This window comes from Dromaius novaehollandiae, chromosome 1, assembly GCF_036370855.1.
Source record: "Dromaius novaehollandiae isolate bDroNov1 chromosome 1, bDroNov1.hap1, whole genome shotgun sequence".
Taxonomy (NCBI): domain Eukaryota; kingdom Metazoa; phylum Chordata; class Aves; order Casuariiformes; family Dromaiidae; genus Dromaius; species Dromaius novaehollandiae.
Window position 1 is genome coordinate 46,871,428 of NC_088098.1, and position 19,281 is coordinate 46,890,708.

Here is a 19,281-nt window from a genome sequence, read left to right on the forward strand (position 1 = left end):
TTTGATAATGAAAAATAAAATTGAAGGCTTTCATGTCCCTTTAGCAGAGTGAGGACCAGGAACATATCTCCCTTGTTTAGTCATGTTTATGGAAATAAGAGATGAAAGTCATAGAAAACTTTGTATTGATGTTAGTGTACTTATTAGCTTGAAAATTAAAGCGGTCTGTGATTCTCTTGAATTCTGTGAGAAGAGTGGCGGAAAGCTCTGGAGTTAGGCAAGGTAAGAAAAAGTAATAGCAACTTAAATGTATACTCACAGAAGCCACAAAGAAGCTTCTGTCTTGAAGGCATTTGTCAGTAACTGGCATAGGTTCCTTTTTATATGATGGTATTTCTCGTGTGGTGGTGTCCTGGATGTTTATTTGTTTTGTGAACACCCTACTCTCTACTCCATTCATAGAAGTACTTAACACATTATGACTTTTATTTTGGATTTAGTTCTCTCTTCCACATTCAGTCTTTCTGTCAATCAGGAACACATTTGATGAAAAGGATGTTTCCTACATTATACCAGTGCCAGATTCAGTGCAAAATGTGTCTGGCATGTATGTGGTAGTAATTCTGTTCTGACTGCCTTTTCCTCCATCTTTCTGCAATATAAGAGCCAGGTATGATTTTGAATTTTATCAGGGCACAGTAAATCATCTGAGAGGTTCTGATATAGCTAGTGAAAGAGCAAAAATTAGGCTTATGATTAAAATACTAGCTGATAGATAAAGGGGTTTGTGACTAATTTCCTTTCACTTGTTTTAGGCTATTCTTAATGAGGATATGGTATCTAATTGCCCAGAGGTTTTATATGAAATTAAGGAAGAAACTTCCATTTTCCCCAAACTTCGACTTGATCCAGTAGATAATAACTACATCTATTTGTCCTCTGCTAGTAAGGTAAGTACAATATTAAATTCAAGTAAACTGCTGCTTTAAGGATTTACACCACTTTCTAGGTGAATTATCTGCTTAGATCAGAGTCAGACCTTAACTATCCAAACTCAGATTACCAGATTTACATGGTTTTTCTGCACTTCTGCAGAGCTCATAGGAGCTTCCATGTCCATGGTGCTGCCCACTGTTCCTATAGCCCAGCAAGGCCCTTAATCCCATGCTTGTTTTATGTTATTCTGTTTAGAGATTCTTTATGTTTCTCTTTTTCCTGGAGCCTTGTATGTCTGGCTGTCATCATGCAAAATCAAGCTTGGAGTCAGCAAACACAGCTTAACAGATGCTTTGGAGAGGATGTTGCTCTGAATTGGTAATCTAGGCCTTGGTAGGCCAGTGTTTGCTATTTGATTATGCAGCCTCTAATGTGGAGGAGTCTCTTAACTGAAGAGAGAAGTTTGAAGTCTTAGTCCTGCTGAGGCTAGGGATAAAATTCTCATCATCTTCAGTTAAGCCAAGTCTCCAAAAAAAACCCAAAACCCAGCCCACCCACAGTCAGAAGTGATGAGTGTGTATGCAGAGTGAGGCCAAGGAGTCCAAGATGCACTGAGAGCAGCTGTGTGTGGGCAGTTGTGCCAGAACAGCACCTTGAGCAGAGAGCATCTCTGGGGAACCAGTGCAGTTGTTGCAGCATGTCCTGCAGCAAGGCTGCTGAGCACAAACTTTGCAAATTCCTTCATCTTACCAGCAGCTTGGAAGACAGCAGTGAAAACGTATAGGCTGGCTGGCTATCTTAGCTGGATATGATTTCACCCAGCACTTTGATACCTTCATTTATATGTATATGTAAATATACACAGGAAAGACTTGGGTTTTCTTTAGCCTTAATAAAAGGGCATATTGTTATGGAGGAGCAACAGCTTTTAGAAACAGCTTTTTTTTTTTTTTTTCTTGGTAGTAGTCTAAGATGCTGGCAGGTTCCTGAACCTACTGATTATCTCAAACATCTCCAGTTAAGCTGAGTTTCATAATATGTAGTTGGAAAAAAAGAGTAAATAAAGTTCTGCATAAAGACATATCCTCGTTTCTGTTAACAAAATATAGGAACTTTTAATTCTTGCAAATTTGTGAACAAATGTTTTGAATCGGGAATGTTTTTATTATTAACATTATTAATTCACATTATTGTATTTTTAAACAGCTTTCTCTTTTCTTTTTTCCTTTTCTTTTCTGAAAATGGCTGACTAGGAAATTCGAGCTGAATGTACAAGTATAGATACATATAATATAATCACAGTCATCTATATTTACCTATTGAAATGGCATTTGCATGCATGTTTGGTAGTTGCATGCATTTGTACCAGTTTGCACATGCGGTTACCCGACATGTTGATGCAAACATAAATGCATTTTGTTTTGCACGTGCATTTTTGGATGCACCTTCATTAGTCATTTAAAAACATCAGTTCTGGTGTGAGGAAAACAGTATTCTGCTAAGCAGAACATTATTCATAAAATATACTTCCTTCTTACTGTTATCACTGTGCTAATGAGTTTTTCTTGCATTGCTTTGTCCATGCTGGCTAGTTAGCAGTAAAACCAAACTGTCATTGTCAGAGTAGTTTCATCATCTGATGACAAAATATGATGTGTATAAAGTAGGCTACAAATGTCTTTCCAAAGGTCTTCTGGCAGAGGGGAGCACATACGGAAACTTCCCCAAAGGCATTGTATTTGGATGCTGTTAGATTTTTAAAGGTAATCTTCAACTTCCCCTACTTATGAAGGCTGTTTTAATTCACTTTATTCTTTGGTTTTAGGTGAGAAGAATACCAGTGGCAAATTGCGGTAGATTTGTTTCCCAGCAAGAATGCTTATCTGCAAAGGATCCCTACTGTGGGTGGTGTTCTTTGAATCAAAGGTATTTTCTGGTGTTTTAGACCTGCATATGAAAGCAATGCGTTATTACTTACTGTATGTTTTTACTAGCTTGGGGCTTTTCAGCATTAAGATAGTATATCTTTGTATCTACTGAATTTGTATGAAATCAATCATAGCCATAAATGTGAGCCACTTTATTGTCATGTGAAAAGGCGCTCTGCGCCTTTTAGAGCCCATGTTAACCCTCTGATTTTTGAGATCTGCACATAAAATGTATGTTGTGCTAAAGAGAAATGATTTTGGTTTTAGAACAGATGTTTTTGTTTTCAAAATTGATTGGGATATGAAAATGTGTATACATGCTTGAAGCATCTTGATAGCTGGGCAGCATCTTGCTTGTGAAAACAGGGAAAGAGTGCTCAGCTATCTTCAATATTCACAGTTCCTTGCTTTGGAACCATTGCCTTTTGCTTTAGGCCAGTGGAGAATGACTTTCTAAACACTTCATCCTCTCATTCAAGTCATTAGTTTTGTTGCTTTGAAGTGGGTTTCAGAACTGCTGTACTGTATTTCTGGATGTGGAAGGACTGGACTGGAGGGCTTTCCAGGTCATCAAGGCTAGTCCTGACTATTGCAAGCAACCACGTCGTGTAAACCCGCTCAAACTGATCAAGCCCTGTCCTGAACTGAGGAAGGCTTTTTGCCCTCAGTGCTTGGATTGACTGGCTGTCCAAGAGCCTTGTTGTTCTGCTGCTTTAAAATCTTTCTCCTTGTTTTCATTACGACTGTATTCATAGACAGGTTATACCCATTTTTCTGATGCCAACATTGCTTTAATAGATTTTCCCCCTCCCTCACACTTACTACCTCAATATCTTTGTGAAAGCAGTCCCTTTCTTCAGTTTCATTTTGCTGCACTAAAACAGCCAACTTCAATAATAGCCTTTTTGTGCAGTTTTCATACATGTTTTTAAAATATGGATGACTAGGACTGTCACAATATTTCAGAAGAGACATCACCTTGCTCAGTGGTGTTTAATCCTTCCCAGTCTATCCAGGAAGCACTTTACTTGATATGTCCTGGAATTACAAATGTCTTCTTCATGACTGCATCATGTTGATGGGCCACAATCATCCATGATCGAATAATGCCCCCAGGTCCTTCTCTTCCTTTGTTCTTTTTTTCCCCCCCTCAACTAATAAGTTTCCAGTCTAAAGCACATATGGGTTGAGAGATTTCTGTTGCTCTAAGTACATGTTCTTGTATTTTGTACTATGTAATGTCATCCTATTTCAAGGTCATCCAAGTTCTCCTGTGTGATATTCTGATCCTTCTCTGCGTGATAATGTTCTCAACTTGCTATCATCAGCAGATGTCGTCAGCATATACCTTTTTATGCCAGTTCATCAGTGACTAAAACATTAAGCAAAAATGGTTACCACATTGATTTTGGAGGAATTCCACTAGTGACCTTCCCTTAGAAGGTTAACACTACCCATTTTGATGTGTTTCAGTGTCAGCATGCTGTTGTTGAAGACTTACTTGTTTGTGTTTGCAAAGGTGGTTATTAGAAGAGACTAGATTTTTGTTCTCTGATGTGTTTTATTGCTCTCTTGCTCTCTTGTTAGAGGCTGTATATGTTAAGAATGTTAAACTTTTCAGGCTTTTAACTGCCTTATAAGGAGCTTGAAAATAGCAGTTATTAGTCAGTAAATCCCCTGTTTATGAGGGGAATCACCGAAAGTTTCCACTTGGTTGAAACAGAGATAATTTTCTCTTTTGGAGAAAAAGTAAATTACTGTAACGTGAATCCTGTTTAACACCTACATCATTTTTCTTTGTTAAGCACTTAGCATGATTAAATGTTTGTGTTTGTGAAGATATAGCTCTGAGTGAAGCTTTAGAAAAAGAAAGAAATTTTTTTAGCAAATGTTTTTAGTAAAGTCAGGACATGTCCACTAGGGCAATATACTCCATAATACATTTTTATTATTTGGAAAAATATACCTGGTGTTGTCAGGAGACAAAAGTGTTGATTTTATGTTAAGGAGGTTGATGATATATCTTACACTCTAACTAGAGAATAAATTTTATGTTAAATATTCATTCCAGTTTTTAATGAAACTTATTAGCAGTGCTTCATTTTAAAGACAGTGTGCATTCAAATCCAATGTTTTGATGAAAAAATATACACATCCTATTGGAAGTGAAAACAAAATGAAACAAAATATTTCTGCTCTTCATATTTCTACGCTTTGTTCCATAGGGACAAATGTATAAATGCTTATTTCCACTTACAATCATTCAAACGAATTAGTCATAGCATAGTGTGATTTCTCTTAATGTATATTGGTTTTCTTCAGATGAATCAGATTTACCTGAAGTACGTTGAAATTACTCCAATACAAAGCACTGATGTTTTCCATGCATTTCAATATGGAAATAGTACAATATATCTTAGTTATCTGATATGATGAACCTGACTTTCAAATTTGGTCACTGCTTGTGGCATGTATGGACTTCATTTAGGGGTTAGTATCTTGGAAAATCAAGTCAAAATTTTCTCTGAAATCATGTTCCTGTTCTGCAAGGCAATCAGCATATTATAGCAAGACAGAGAGAACAAACTCAATAGGATCTGTAGTTAATATAATGGTTAATGAAGCAGGGGTTTAAATGCATATGAATGAGCCAGTATGCATAGGTGCCATGCTGTTCATCAAGAAATAAGAGGAATGTGATTCACATTGTGAAGAGGAATCTTTAGTAGCATAAAGAACAAGCTTGCTGTGAAAGATTAGAGAAATTCTTCTCTCTGCTTTTCTCTGTACACAAATCTGTGCATGTTGGAAATCTGATCCACTGAATACTTAAAGCGGATACTGCCCCTTCATCTCTCATGGAAGCCTCAGGCTCCTTCTCCCTAAATTCACTACTTTTCCGGGGATGACTAATGAATCTCACTTTTTGCTTTTTGTCCTTTCTTGCTACCCTGTCCCAGAATTCTCTTTCATGTTGTATAGGGTCTGGCCCAGTCTGCCTTTCCAGGAAAGCCAAACTGCAGACATTTTCAGCTAGTTTTGATGCATTGGTTTTTTTGTTTTTTGTTTTTTTTAACTTTCTTGAGAGTTGTCTGAACCTGAATATGCTGATAAATCCTTCTCAGCAGCATGCGGTTCTCAAATAATGTTTATGTGTTATGTTCATTCCAATACACTCACAAACAATATAGATTGTCTTGAAATAGGGCTATAACAAAATAATCTTGTCCTTAAGCAAGTGGACTTCATGCTATTGTTGACCTGTACAAGGCAATTGTGAGAATTTATGCTGAGAGGCACCTACTTTGGCCTTTGCTGATGTTTCCTACAAAATGACCATTCCCCTTAGCACATACTGTGAGTGTTAAAGGCCAGCTTTTACAACAGCAAAAGATGCATTTTCCCTAGCATGAAAACATGCACAGCCCTGGGTCCTGGGTGACATTACTTTTTTTGCCATGTAACTGTTAGATCCTTCTTTGTAAATGAGGGAAACTGGCTCACTACTTGTATTGCTCAGGCAATCTAAGAATGCAGATAACTTTGTCCTAGGCAGTTTTAGAGATTCAGCTTTATAAATAGCTTTCTTCTTTAGTATTAGTGTCACTGAAATCTATGTTTGTCTTGTGCCAAATATGGTAAATGTGTTTGCATCTTCAACAGTGAGATCCTCAGACCATCAGAAATGGTTGGATGTCTGTCTCCCGTGTCTCATTCCCAGTGAGAGTTAGTTACCTATACATCCCTGAGCATAGAGGTTTATAGATACCTGTTGCTAACAGATCTTGCCCTCTGTGGTTCAAAAATTGTGGCGCTTATGGACCTTGGTGATCTCAGTAATGTGAAGAGATATATATGAGACCAAAATTTGACCTAGTTAAGTCAACTTGAAATATGTCAGACATGTTCTGCATTTATTATAGTATAGTTATGATCTGAATGTATTCAGATGCAAAGCCCCAGCACGTTCTTATGCAGCAGGAACTCTGTTTCCTGAGTTAGACCACACAGGAAGTGACCTTGTGCTTAACTGCATTCCTGTTGCCAGCATCTTGATTTACAGAGAAGATGGCTATATGGTCCGTTTGTGGGGTTACTTTAGGCTTTTTTGAAAGTGATAGACATTCTTCTTGAAAGCCTTTCATTTCTTTTTTCTGCAGGAAAAAAACTCTTGTCTAAATGTGTTTATACAGTGAGCTCTGAAATCCTCATGAAAAATTTTTATCAAGGCCCATGTTTTGGAAGCGTGTGCACATATCTAACGTTTAGCAAAGGAATAGCTCATTAAGGCCCATGAGACTGGTCACGTGGTTGAGGCTACGTGTGCTTCTGCTTTTTCGTGGAATTGAGGCCTCATACCTTTTTTGTTTTACCTAATTCAAACAGTCTGTTTTGAGGGAAAATACTTTATGTAATATCTGGAAATGAACACTATTAAAATATTCAGATATATGCAGTGAGCACTTACTTGTATTGACTTGCTAGCTATCTAAAATTTATCTGGAGTTAAGCCATAGATTGTTCATTAACTCTCCACTCCAGACAGTATTTTAAGGATTCATTTTTCAAACTGAGTGATTGTCCATCTAATTTGTATGTTGATGTTCTGGTTTTTTGCATGTATTAATGTGTGTAATCTTTATAGTGTTTCCATCTCCCAGTGTTTCCTCATTCTTTCATAATTTCGTGCTATCTGCTGTATACCTTCCATTTCCAACAATTTGCTGTATGTAACATTTTTATTTACTTTGTGCCATCCTACTTCTGAAAGTAGGATGGAGAAATCTATTTTGCAGTACCTCACATTGGTGGACAGTGAACAAGATTAACAGGAATGATTCATCTCATCAGCTGTACATGTCTGTAGCGTAGCTGTACATCTGAGTTCAACCTCAGCTCCCCTTACACTCAGTGGAGAGAAAGAGCAGCTTCTGTCTGGTGTGATTCATCTCATTTTTGTGTGACTGTCTAAAATAGGTCAGGCGAATCACACCCTAAAAGAGCCTGTGTCTCTCCATTGAGTGTAGGGGGAACTGAGGGATCAGGTCTAGAGCTCTACGCTGAAACAGTCTAAAGTTAGGGGTGATGAATTCCAGCCCAAACTACAAAGTCCATCGTTACTGACCAAGCATCTAATGTTTCCTTGAGTCCCATTGACTTAGTCAGGACCCTGGAGCATACATCAATGTGTTGTAATTTATTTTGATAAGCAGAAGATTTTCCTGATTGTTTTCCTGGAGCTTTTTGTGGCTGTTACCTTATTCCTGTAAAAAAATCAATTGTGTTCCTGTAAAAAATCAATAGCATTAAATAAGTGGAAGTACAGTGTCTGCACTCAAAGCCACTGTAAGGAGGCTAGTATAATTTTATGTATACTTTTAGGTGCACATTAAAAGAAAATTGTACACGTTCAAACAGCATAAATGGTTGGTATAACATTTCACATGCGCCTGATAAAGATCTGAAAATCCTGCTAAGTTTCCCTGCCAGAAATCAGGTATGTACATGCAGCTTTATGCATATTTGTTTATTGTGATTTTAAATGTGGTGTTCTGTCACTTGTTGCAGCTTCCCTTCTTCTGTCACTGTGTTCCATGTATTAGTCACTTATCTAAACAATTGGCAATTATATAGGAAAACTCAGTAAGTTGAATGTACAGATCAGACAGATGTTCTCTTCCTCTGTTATAAAACATATTCTTAAGCTATACTTCATGATGTTGACTCGAAAATTTACTATGCTGACAAAGGCATTGCTTCCATTATATCAGTTATTTTAGTATTTCCAGTGAGTATATATCCAGTGTATTATCTGCGTTCTAAGCTTTGTAACAAGCTACAAAACATTCACTGGAACATATGTGCTAACACAAATACGTCTTTAAGTGTTTGGTATTAGTGTTTATTCAGTGTCTGCTCGGAGCAAATATAGCCTTGAGTATTTGATTATCAAGTATTGTGACTGGCCACTTAATTTGCATGCTATTGTTCCTGGCTTCCTGATTGAGTGCACTAATGTGCTTGTATTTGTAAAGCACTGTCTGCCAGAACAAAGGATAATTCACGATAAGACAAATTCTGTTTCCTAATTAAGTGCACTTTGTATATTGATGCAAAAGTAAGCTTTCTGTGAGTTGTACATTCTTGCTCAAATATTTTTAAGGGACCACCCATAGCACTGTTATGGCAAGGTTCTAGTATGAAATTCCTAAATTTTTCCAAATTGTTCCCCTCACATAATTTACAGATCCATTTAATTTCAGTAAATAAGCAATGTGTTCCTTTCAGCACTCTTTTTGTATTGCCTCTCCAGTTGGGAGAGCCCTTTTCCTTTGAGAGGCTACCTAGTAAATTGTCTCCTTCTGCCATGAAAATTTTCTTTTGTACATTCCATAGTTTGAAGTTTTCTGTAAAGACGAGATGACAGCTTAACAAGTATTACAAGAAATCTGTTGTATTTTTATGTTTTTATAGGTTGCTGTGGCTGCAAGTATAAGCAAAATCCTTACTTCTTGTATGGTAAAAATTATAAAACCTATTGAAATACTTTATGAAAATGTAATGCTGAAAAACTCATCCTGTTTCTGCAATCTAACTACACCAGTGATAACTGATAATGGTATGTTTTAATATTCCATTTATTTCATACTTATTCATTGTCCTTTATTTCTGAGAACTGAGCATAAACACAGGCCTAATGCATGTAAGTGTAGGTAATGCTTTTTATTAAATGACATTGAAAAAAATTATTCCTGTTCTGGCAAATGATTTGAATATATTTACCCTGTCTTGATAACTAAAGTTTTTTAATACAGAATTTTCTCTAGAAGAAATACAATATTTTAACATTCAGAGCTAGAAGCAGATTCCTCAGTTCAACTTACAGCAGTTCAGTCCTTTTAGTAGTGTGTCTACATGGTGTGGCTACCAGCTATGCAGGGAAACTTAGGGTAGCTACAAGTACAAGCAAACTGGCTGGAGTCATGGAAGAGTGTTGTTCAGTGCTCTGCCTGGGAAAATTAACCCATCTTAGCCCTTCTCTTATCTACAGAGTTTGTTTTTGAAGGAAGCTGTAGCAGCGTAAATAAGAGGAGAATTTGACTGCGAATGTCTGTACAATAAATAATCTTCACATTCAGTTAACTGTTTCAACCTGCTTTAGATACTTGTCAGAAAACAGTTTTTACATATAGATGTAGATAAGCAGAAAAATACATGCTTCAGGGGTAAAATGGCTGGTAAAAATCTTTCTGTGTTCGACTTGATTTATGTTTCCAAGTTAGTGGTTGAATCACTACGCAATAATTCTTATATTAGTTTGTTTACCAGTAGTTCTTAGAAACATAGACCTGAGAAATTTGTGTTGGACACATGGATCACATGATCTGTTATGTGCATTTTTGAGGTTATTGTAGATCTTAGAATGAGGTGGTGAATTACTGGATGTCTGGACTTCCGGAATTTTTGAGCTGTTCTCTAGGCTTTGGTCTCAAAGTTCAGATGATAAACCTTCACAGCAGGGTGTTCTTTGATTAATAGAAGGAAAAAAATCCTTCTTGCATTGCTTCAGGTGTCTGTATAGAAGCACAAAACTCTTTAGTACAGTTTGAATTTACACTTTTTTGGTTTTGTTAGAACACAAAAGAGTTCTTAAATCTAAAGCAGGGAGTAAAGATAGCAAACTCAAGAATACCACGTATTTTTAAGTTACATGAAGAGGAAGTAGAAAATTCAGATAAGTACCTGCCTTCATCTTTTCCTAGATAATGTAGCCCAAAAGATATGTAACATTTTGCATAAATCTGATTCTGTTATAATAACTTTGTGTAGAAAGAGGAATGAGATGTTAACCAGGACTTACAATGTCCTGTCTTTTTGTAGATTGCAGTGCTGCAAAAAGCTCTCTCTAGGGGATCCTTGTCCCTGAGACAGGTTCCTTGCAACACTGAGATCTCAGGAGACCATCCTGTGGCCTTTGCATATCATGATGCCTATCATATCTATTTTGTGTGTCAAGTTCCTGTCTTTACTGATTTGAGAATCAAGAAGAAAAGCCATTGTCCTTAATAGGTGTCAGTTAAGGTGTCACAGGTATTAGGATACTCACAGAACTCATGTGTGAAGTGTAGCCAAAGCTGGTTCTTGTCTGAACAAGCCAACCTGTGGGATAAAGACAAAGATTTCTGCACCTTTGCAAAGCAGGTATACCTTAAATGTGGAGCTTTCACATATTAAGAAGCCATCTACTTCTTAGCATAGAGAAGCCAGAAGACTCTGCACACATGGGTTTCATTTGATCTCAGACAGTCATTCATTTTGCAGACATGCACATCTGCAGGCACACAAATGAAAGGGACCATGGTTTAAGTGGTATATCTAACTCTGTTCTTCGATGTGGTATTCTGCTCATGGGAGAAGAAGATAGTCTTTCATTCCACAGCTGCCAGTGAATTGTCAGTACGGTAATTACGAACTGAAATAATGGCAAATTGACTCATGCAATCATAAAAGATTTAAATAGGATGAAAATTGCTACTGCAGAGATTACAAAAGAAGACTGAGACTAAGTGAGACAAAAAGAGAGAAGTACGGATATGTTGGGATCTCTTGCATTAGAACAGTCTGTTGCCTTAGTAGGCTTGAATTCAGGGTCTGGCTGTGCCACAGGCGGACTATGTGCTCTTGAGGGGTGATCTTGTATCCCTACTTCATGGTAGCATTTCCTCACCTGTATCCTGACAGTAACATTACTTCTCTATATCATGCAGAGATGACATCAAGGTTAGTTAATGAGTGTGTGTAGTCTTTGAATAAGGTGCTAAAAGGTGCTATTGAAGGACAAAAATCTCGTTATTTTTATCAGTCAAGAGTGTGAGTGAATGTGTGTGCAAGAGAAAAAGGAAGTGCATACAATGTAGAGAGCAGCTGAAGGCACATGAGACTTCAAGTCAGTTATTTTTTTTACAGTAATCTCTTGTAATATCCAGCATATGTCTAACAGTCACATTTTTCCAGATTGTCTTGTTCTCGAAGCATCGCTGTCTTCAAGCTCTTGGAATATCACACAAACATTTCAGTTGAAAAAGTAAGAACCTCTTTCTTATTGAAGCTCATTGAGGGGTTTATGTATGTGTGCGGGGAGGGGGGGCTGAAGTATGATTGCTCTTTTTTTGGTATTTACAAAAGGAAATACATTTCACCAGAGATAGCAAAAACCCTTTTCTGGGCCCATTTCCTCTTTCTCCTCTCTTTCTTTGTTCTTAGAAAGCTACTTCCATGTGATGCTTCTGTTGTTTATCAGGACCTTGGCAGTTATAGGAGTTATTACAGTGCAGGTCACTAATGACAAGTGCCTGATGAGATCATGAAGGATGGCACAGTGATATTAAAATCCTTTTCTTCTGTGTGAGAAAGGACAGCCACCTGTTACTAGCACAGGATAAAACCTGGATCAGAGGAGTTTCAGTCAACTGAAAGAGTCAAGAGATTCTGTAAAAGTCACCTTTTGGAGTTGTTTTTTAATTGATCAGAATGCCGTTTAAATGTGATAGACAGGTATCATGAGTATGGTTAAAACAGAAAATAACACCTAATCTGCTAATAGTAATAATGAATACCTGTTGTTCTGTACAAAGTAATCTTCAGGGCCCTAGTCTTTGTTCTGAGCACTCAGCAGAAATGGTTTGTGCCCAGCACATTGATTAACCCTTTATGATACACAGTTGTAAGACCTTAGAAAGGTCTGGCTAATATATACTCTAGGTAACTAAAGTGCTCCTTTCAGAGCTCTGCTCTTCCCTATATATAGAGGCACAGGGGAAGAAACTGAATTCCTGCTTTTAGAGAATTGGCACATCACTTCCCTGTCCTTGGAGCAACACAGGGGAGGAACTGTCGTTCTCCAAAGCACAGTACTTGTCAGCATGTGCAGAGGGGAGCTTTGCTGCTGTCGGCCCTGGTTCACGCTGACTGATGTATTGCAGAGCAAGAGAGGCACAAACTTGTCTCCAGCTGGCATGTATTTTTTTGGTAGGGGGAAGCAGTAGTACTTGTTAACGCTACAGATGCAGAACAGAAGTTCAGGAAAACTGTGAAAGATTCAGTGATGTTTTTTTCTGCCCTTCTCTGGATAAAAAATATGACCTAACCACTTACTAGAAAACCACAGCAAAATGAAACACAGAGTATTCTGTCTGCTTCATGCTTTTCATAAATTTATGACCCACAGCATAAATTATATTTCATAGTAAATTTACCCTCAGAATAAGCAAAGCAAAACAGTAGTATTGGAAGGTAGACACAGTGTATGTGTTTTACACATTTCATTATATGTTTGCCAGGTTGTTCTCTTGGGTCTGTGCTTTTTTTGTCACTTGAAATTTCACATTCATGGCTGAATTTAGATTGAGTCCCTGTGTCTTACAAAAATTCTGTTTTCTATGTTGCCAGCTGCTCACGATGTATACGCAAGGGTGAGTGTGCCAGCTGTAAAAAGAAGCATGTCTCTCCTGCCACTGCCTGCCAGGTGAAGTTTGGTGGGGAGGACTGGAATCTCCTGTGGTTCTTTTTCCTTGTATTTCTTACATCTGAGCAGCAGTTTGTCTCTACCTTGTCCTGACATGGAAAAATGCTGATTTTTTTTTTCAGGATAGTTGTAATGCCGCTGCTACTTCCAATGGGAGCACCACTGCGCAGAAATCAGAGGTTAGTTAGCATTTTGAGACTGACTTTATTGAGATACTGTGGGCTGGGGGAGAGATTCATATAAAAGGAGGGAACTTTGCAGAAAGAGTAGAGGTAAAGATGAGGAAGCAGACAGTTGGTTATATAGAAAGGTAGTGCAGAACTTGGATTTCTTGGATTATTGGATAGTAAGAGCTTTTTCTTATTATACTACTTAAAGGCACGAACAAAGATTTGAGTTTCAGATCCGGGCATTGTGGCAGTAAGCACTGTAAAAGTCAAGTGCCTGCCTCTAGGTGCAGTATTTACAATATTGCCTTAAGTGCCAGAATCCATGCGCACTGCATTTAGGCACTCCACAAGAGCCAACGTGCTGAGTACTGGGATATCTAAGTTGACCAACAAAAAAACTCCCGAAGGAGAACATCTCTGACTTAGTCTCTTACCAGGACTTAAATGCCTCTTTGAGGGCTGCTATCACAGACAACTCTGTGATACTAGGTTTCAGAGCCACAAGCATCCTTCTCATTTTATGCAGCCACATCACAGTTTCTCTTAAAAAAATAGCTGCCAGGAGAACAGGAGGAAGGGGAGGATGTGCCACCCACTTTCTGCCTAACAGACAAGTGGCTAGAGGATGCATCCAGGAACTGGAATCCCTGGGTGTTAGGAAATCCTTGGCTCCTACTTCCAGGAAAGCTTTCCTTGCTTCCAGACTGCAGACAAAACTGGGGGTGGAGCTGCTCTCCCCCTCTCCTGCTCAAGCTGGGTCACTGGGAAGGAAGGAGTGTCACTGGTGCCAAAGTACCCTTGTGAATCTGGTCCTTAAGTTCTCTACCGAAATGATACAGACCGTATGTGAACTCAGTCCTCTTGCCTCAGAGGCCAACCCTTTAACCACGAGGTTATCCCTTTATTATTTATAGTGCCAAAATGCTTTTCTTTTTTCATAAGGCTGAGTTATCTTGTCATCAGTGGTTGCTTAGGACATGCAGGTGTTAGGAGAGAAATGAGTAGTGAAGAGGAATTTGACTGATGAGCAAGTACATAGAGATTTGCTGCCTACACTTCTTGGTTTCTGCCTTTCTGTGTGTGATAGTGTGGTTGGTATAAATAGACACTGTGTTCTTATCTCTAAATGTCTCATTAGAACTACCCAAACTTTTACCTGTGAAAAAGAGAATTTCCTCTTAAATCCAGCTGTTCAGCTGAGGTTTCTTAAACAAAATCCATTTTGTTTTCCACAGACACAAGTGAGATTGTGATATTTTCGCTTCTGAATACTGATATTCTGGATTTGGTCTGCATATAAAGTATTACTGCTGATGAAAGAACAGAGGAAATTCTTTGCTCTGCTTCCAAGTGCATTAATTTGACATTGGTAAACAGTTGGAACTGCCTGGGAGATGGCTTTCTTCCACACGCCTTATCTTGGAAAGACAGTGATAGACAAGGCTGTGAAAGCTCTAGAGGAGGTCCAAAGGCAGATATTTATTTAGAAGTGGTTAATACATTCAGAGGACTTAAAATTGCATTTGAAATCCTGCTCTTCTTCTACTGCTCCTGCTTTAAGGGAAACGTATTGGAGGGCTGAGAAAGAGGATTTGTGTTTTCACGTAGCCCCGGCTGAGCATTTAGTTTAAGTTAGTTTAATTTTAGTTTAATGTACTTTTCTTCGCTGACAGTCCCAGCCCTCCTTCCTGACACCAGCTGCTGGCTTCTACGCGTGCACCTTCCTCCCCCTTGTACGAGGACAGCAGTTTGAGTGGTTATGCAAGCGAGCTAGATCGGGGAGCTGATTTGCCTGGAAATAAATGTTTTCTTTGGGCAGGTTATTTTTCATCTGGGTCAGTGCCATGGTCCAACTCTCCCCGTAGCCTCAGAGTCTTGTGCCAGCGCTGGAGAAGGAGCTGCACAGAAATGGGGATGAGCTGCCCAAGGTGGCGGAGGCTGTGGAAACCGCACTGCTGCCAAATGTCTCACTGTGACCTGCAGCCATGCTAACCACACCTCTGAGGGGGTAGCTGTCACCGCGTACACCGCCCTGAGGAAGCATTGCACTGTCCGGAGGACAGAGGGCTAGATCTCAGAAATGTGTAGCTCTATTGAAGTTGACAGGGTCGTGCTGATTTACATTACTTGAGGACCTGGTGCACACTTTATGTATGATTCTCTGTGTGCTTTTGTTGCTTTCATCACCATCATATCTGCATGCCTCTCAACTACTAATATTTATAAATATCTTCCTGCCTCTCTTCTGTCTTCTGCCTCTTATTGCTGGGAATCTCCCTTCCTGCCAGGCAGGGGCTTGGCATGCAGAAACCGAAAGGTCAGTGGCTCTCTTTTGCTAGGGAAATGAGCACCACAGACCCCAGCGAGCCCTTACAGAGGCTTTGTTTCCCTGCATTCAGAGGTGGAATTCACAGTTTCTTTGTTGCTGAGAAATGTAAGTGTTGCTGACAGCCACAGTCAAGTCAGGAAACAGGCACTCGAGTACCTCGGGCTAGCTGGGCTCAGACCTGCGAATATCTGCACTGAAACCAAGAGCCTGAGACAGAATTCAGCAGGGAAGCTGGTGTCATTTAGCCGCAGGAAAGGCATAATTCGGAGGTGAAACTTCAAGAATGAACCATTTTTACCACGATTTCTGTTAAGCATAAAAAGAAATGAAGCAAGCTAAGTGTTCTCTATAACCATACCATCTTTTCATTTCCTGAAATTTCTCTTTCCTTGCTTAAATGCTGGCTGTTAGCTGAAGTTTGGGGAAGTCTAATTTCCTCCAAGGCCTGGAGGCCCTGCTGCTCAGAAGAGGGCAGAGGGGGCCTGCTCCTCGTACGCCTAATCAGGCTGCACCCTGCGAACGCTGTGAGTGTGCCTCAGTGCAAGGCAGCTCTTGGTGCTTCCAAGGAGAGGAAGCACAGTTGTAGATACTGTGCAAGAAGGCATGTTCCCCTAGTGCAGTGTAGCATCGCTGTCAGCCCTTACTGACCAGCACCAGCCAGCACAGGCACCCTGTGGTGGGCAGCACCTTGCAGAGAGCCTGAGCCCTGAAGCACCACACTGGCCTGCAACCTCCCTGGGCATGGGACGCCTGGTACTCGATGTAGCCCTGGGGGAATCTCTGCATGCTTGTGTTATATTTATATGGTATTAATCCTGTGCTTCATGATTCCCACTAGTTACTTGTGAGAGCCCAGAAGCAATTTTGCACTCCATTCTGTAGTGTTTGGCTTCTGGGTCTGTCTGAGGATACTTACTTTCTTCTGGTGTACTGGAGACTGTTCGCAGGCAGAGACAGGATGTAGGTGGGGTGAAGCACTTGTGCTTCACAGGCTTTAAACGCTCAGGTTTCTGCTTCATTTGTCCTGCTCACATGCTGAGGGTTAAACTGATCCCTAGATCAGGGTGGGAGCAAATTTTCCTCTTCAGGCAGTTTGGCAGGGATTTGCTTTGCCCTCCTCCATTACTTGTGTCTAGAAATCATCTTGGAGCAAAGGAAATTCTTCAGCAAATTCCCTGCTTTTGCAGGGCTTCTGGCCCCAGCTTTTGCACTCTCCTACTCTTTCCTAACGCATAAGTTGTGGTGTTTGGTCAGTTGTGACAGGCCTCACATTTATTTCGGAGTGCTGGGAAGCGTTCTGTGGGTGGTGGTAACGTGTGGGCCAAACGTGCCAGAGACTTTTCTGAACCGGGCGAATTTGCAGAGAACCGGATTCTGTGACCCAGGTGGTTGCCTCAGGCTGGGAGCCCAAAGTCATGATGGTGCTCAGATGAAAAGACATAAAAAGATGAGTGGGGAGAAAAGCCCTGTGGCAGGGACTTTCCTAGCTGGCATGTAGGTTCTGCACCAGCTCTGTTCTCAGTATCAGGGTTAGTGGGTTATGAGCCACCCTTATAAAGACAGAAGGCTGAACGTACCCATGGACATGTCCACAAGTGAACTCAGCAGAAATCAGGATAATTGCAAAATTTTAAAAGCTGATTTTAGTCTACTTTTCTAGGCAGTCTGAAACCAAGTTAGAAGTCATTTGCCTAAGAAGGTCCCAAACAGTTTTTGGTTTCACATGCATATTTTCCTGTTATTTTGGATGTTTTCACTTTTCTGTTGTTGTCTAAAAGATGCAGAGGGAGGAAAATGACTGTATAAATCTATAAGATAAACTGGGGAAGCAACAAAACTGATTAAACATGAGATGCTGTCAAATGCTTCAAGTGAATAAAAGAGGTAAAATGTCTCTATTCTTGCTCAGTAGTGTTAGTAAAAGAATAAGCAAAGAAAAAGATTTGTGAGGAAAAGCACAGTTTAAAAATTGGCCAGATTTCTGTAAGACTGTGACATCATCAGAACAAACTAGGATTATTTTTAAATGCTTGAAGATAGATTTGTAAACTTCTTTGCATCAGAATGTAATACGAAAAGACTCCTGCAATTGTGTTGTACCTTTAGCTCTACATATGACTTTGAAAAGACTTGCCAGTAAAGCTAATTCTGGGCTTGCTCTTGACTTTTCATTCTAGGATTTGACCTGCTTCCCCTTTTCAGGTCATGAGAGATGCCTTCATTTGTTTCTCTGATCTCTCACAGTGATAGCACCATGGATTTTGTCTCCTGTTGGATTGTTCTTGAGTCCCTCAAGGGTCACACAAAATTTATCATTTCAAGCTGGGTTTTTGTGCTATGTGTGTTCCAGTATGTCAGCTTGTGCTTCCTTTTAGCAACTTTATTATGAGATAAATTGAAATATAAATTATGTAGCTAAAAATGGTTGACTTGTAAAGAATTTGTGGTTGCCAGTACTTCTCAGGATCAGATTCAAACTTAGCAAGATTGGAAATTAATTGAAAAATATATCCAAGTGCCATCAAATCTGCATTCCTGAGTAGTGGTTGTTTTTGTTGCTGCCAGTTAACAGCCTAGCCTTTTTATAACCAGATTTTGTTTTGCTTTGTTTTCTAATAGCATATCAACATTCATTCCATTGAGCCTTTGTGGATTTCTACATTAGGCAAAAGTGAATTAACAGTCAAAGGAGAAAACTTTACACGTGCATCAGGCATAAAACTGATACTGACTGGAATCAGTGGCTGTAAACCAGACATGTGAGTTAACACAGCTTTCAAAAATACTATTTTTTTGCTTTGCATAGTGAAAATTACGTGTACTGAGACGCAGATTTTTCTCTAGCTATGCAGTTCTGTGAGCCATTCTCATGGACTTCTTAGCAAAGACTGATGCTCTGCACTCCTGCTTTACTTATACTTCCACTTTAAATTCCTGAAGGAGGGAACTTAATTTCATGTTTGGGTACTGTACAAGGGATGGAGTGGTTAGGTGGGCACTTTGTGCACTTTTGGATTGTGGTCTTGCCCCAGCTAATTCATTTCTTAGCAATAGTTAGGACAGTTCTGGGTCTCATGGCCCTCTAGACCTTGCAGCAGCCAAAGAGAAGTTAAGTCACAGGAAAGCCTCAGATTTTGTTTGACTCTCTTCTGTCTCAAAACATCCCCCAGATATTCTAGGATTCTTCTTGTGAAAGCTCAAATGCCATGGCAGGAAGGGGAATCTTTCATGCAACAGCTTGTACTTTTCTCTGTTGATGCTTGTGCAGTCTAGTCCCCAAGAAAATTAGGCCATATTGCTCTGAATCAGTCATTTTCAGGTGCAGCTTCCATGGCTGCCTGTGATTGCTAAGCGCATTTTGTATAGCTCACACTTGAAAAAATATTCATATGATACAGTTCCATTTTTACTTCAACCATGAATTTCCTGGGGACCACAACAAAGCAAAAAGAG

The 19,281-nt window shown here is 39.5% G+C and overlaps 1 protein-coding gene across 1 annotated transcript in view; it reads left to right on the plus strand.

The window, feature by feature from the left end:
- The window catches only part of PLXNC1 (plexin C1), a 71,755-nt gene that overhangs the window by 13,830 nt on the left and 38,644 nt on the right, over nt 1-19,281 (plus strand). Inside the window, exons 3-10 of the mRNA XM_026123178.2 lie at nt 756-890; nt 2,702-2,802; nt 8,187-8,301; nt 9,279-9,423; nt 11,820-11,889; nt 13,254-13,329; nt 13,452-13,508; nt 18,448-18,587. Of these exons, the coding sequence (XP_025978963.2) occupies nt 756-890; nt 2,702-2,802; nt 8,187-8,301; nt 9,279-9,423; nt 11,820-11,889; nt 13,254-13,329; nt 13,452-13,508; nt 18,448-18,587 (839 nt within the window). The remainder of the gene's footprint in view (nt 1-755; nt 891-2,701; nt 2,803-8,186; nt 8,302-9,278; nt 9,424-11,819; nt 11,890-13,253; nt 13,330-13,451; nt 13,509-18,447; nt 18,588-19,281) is intronic.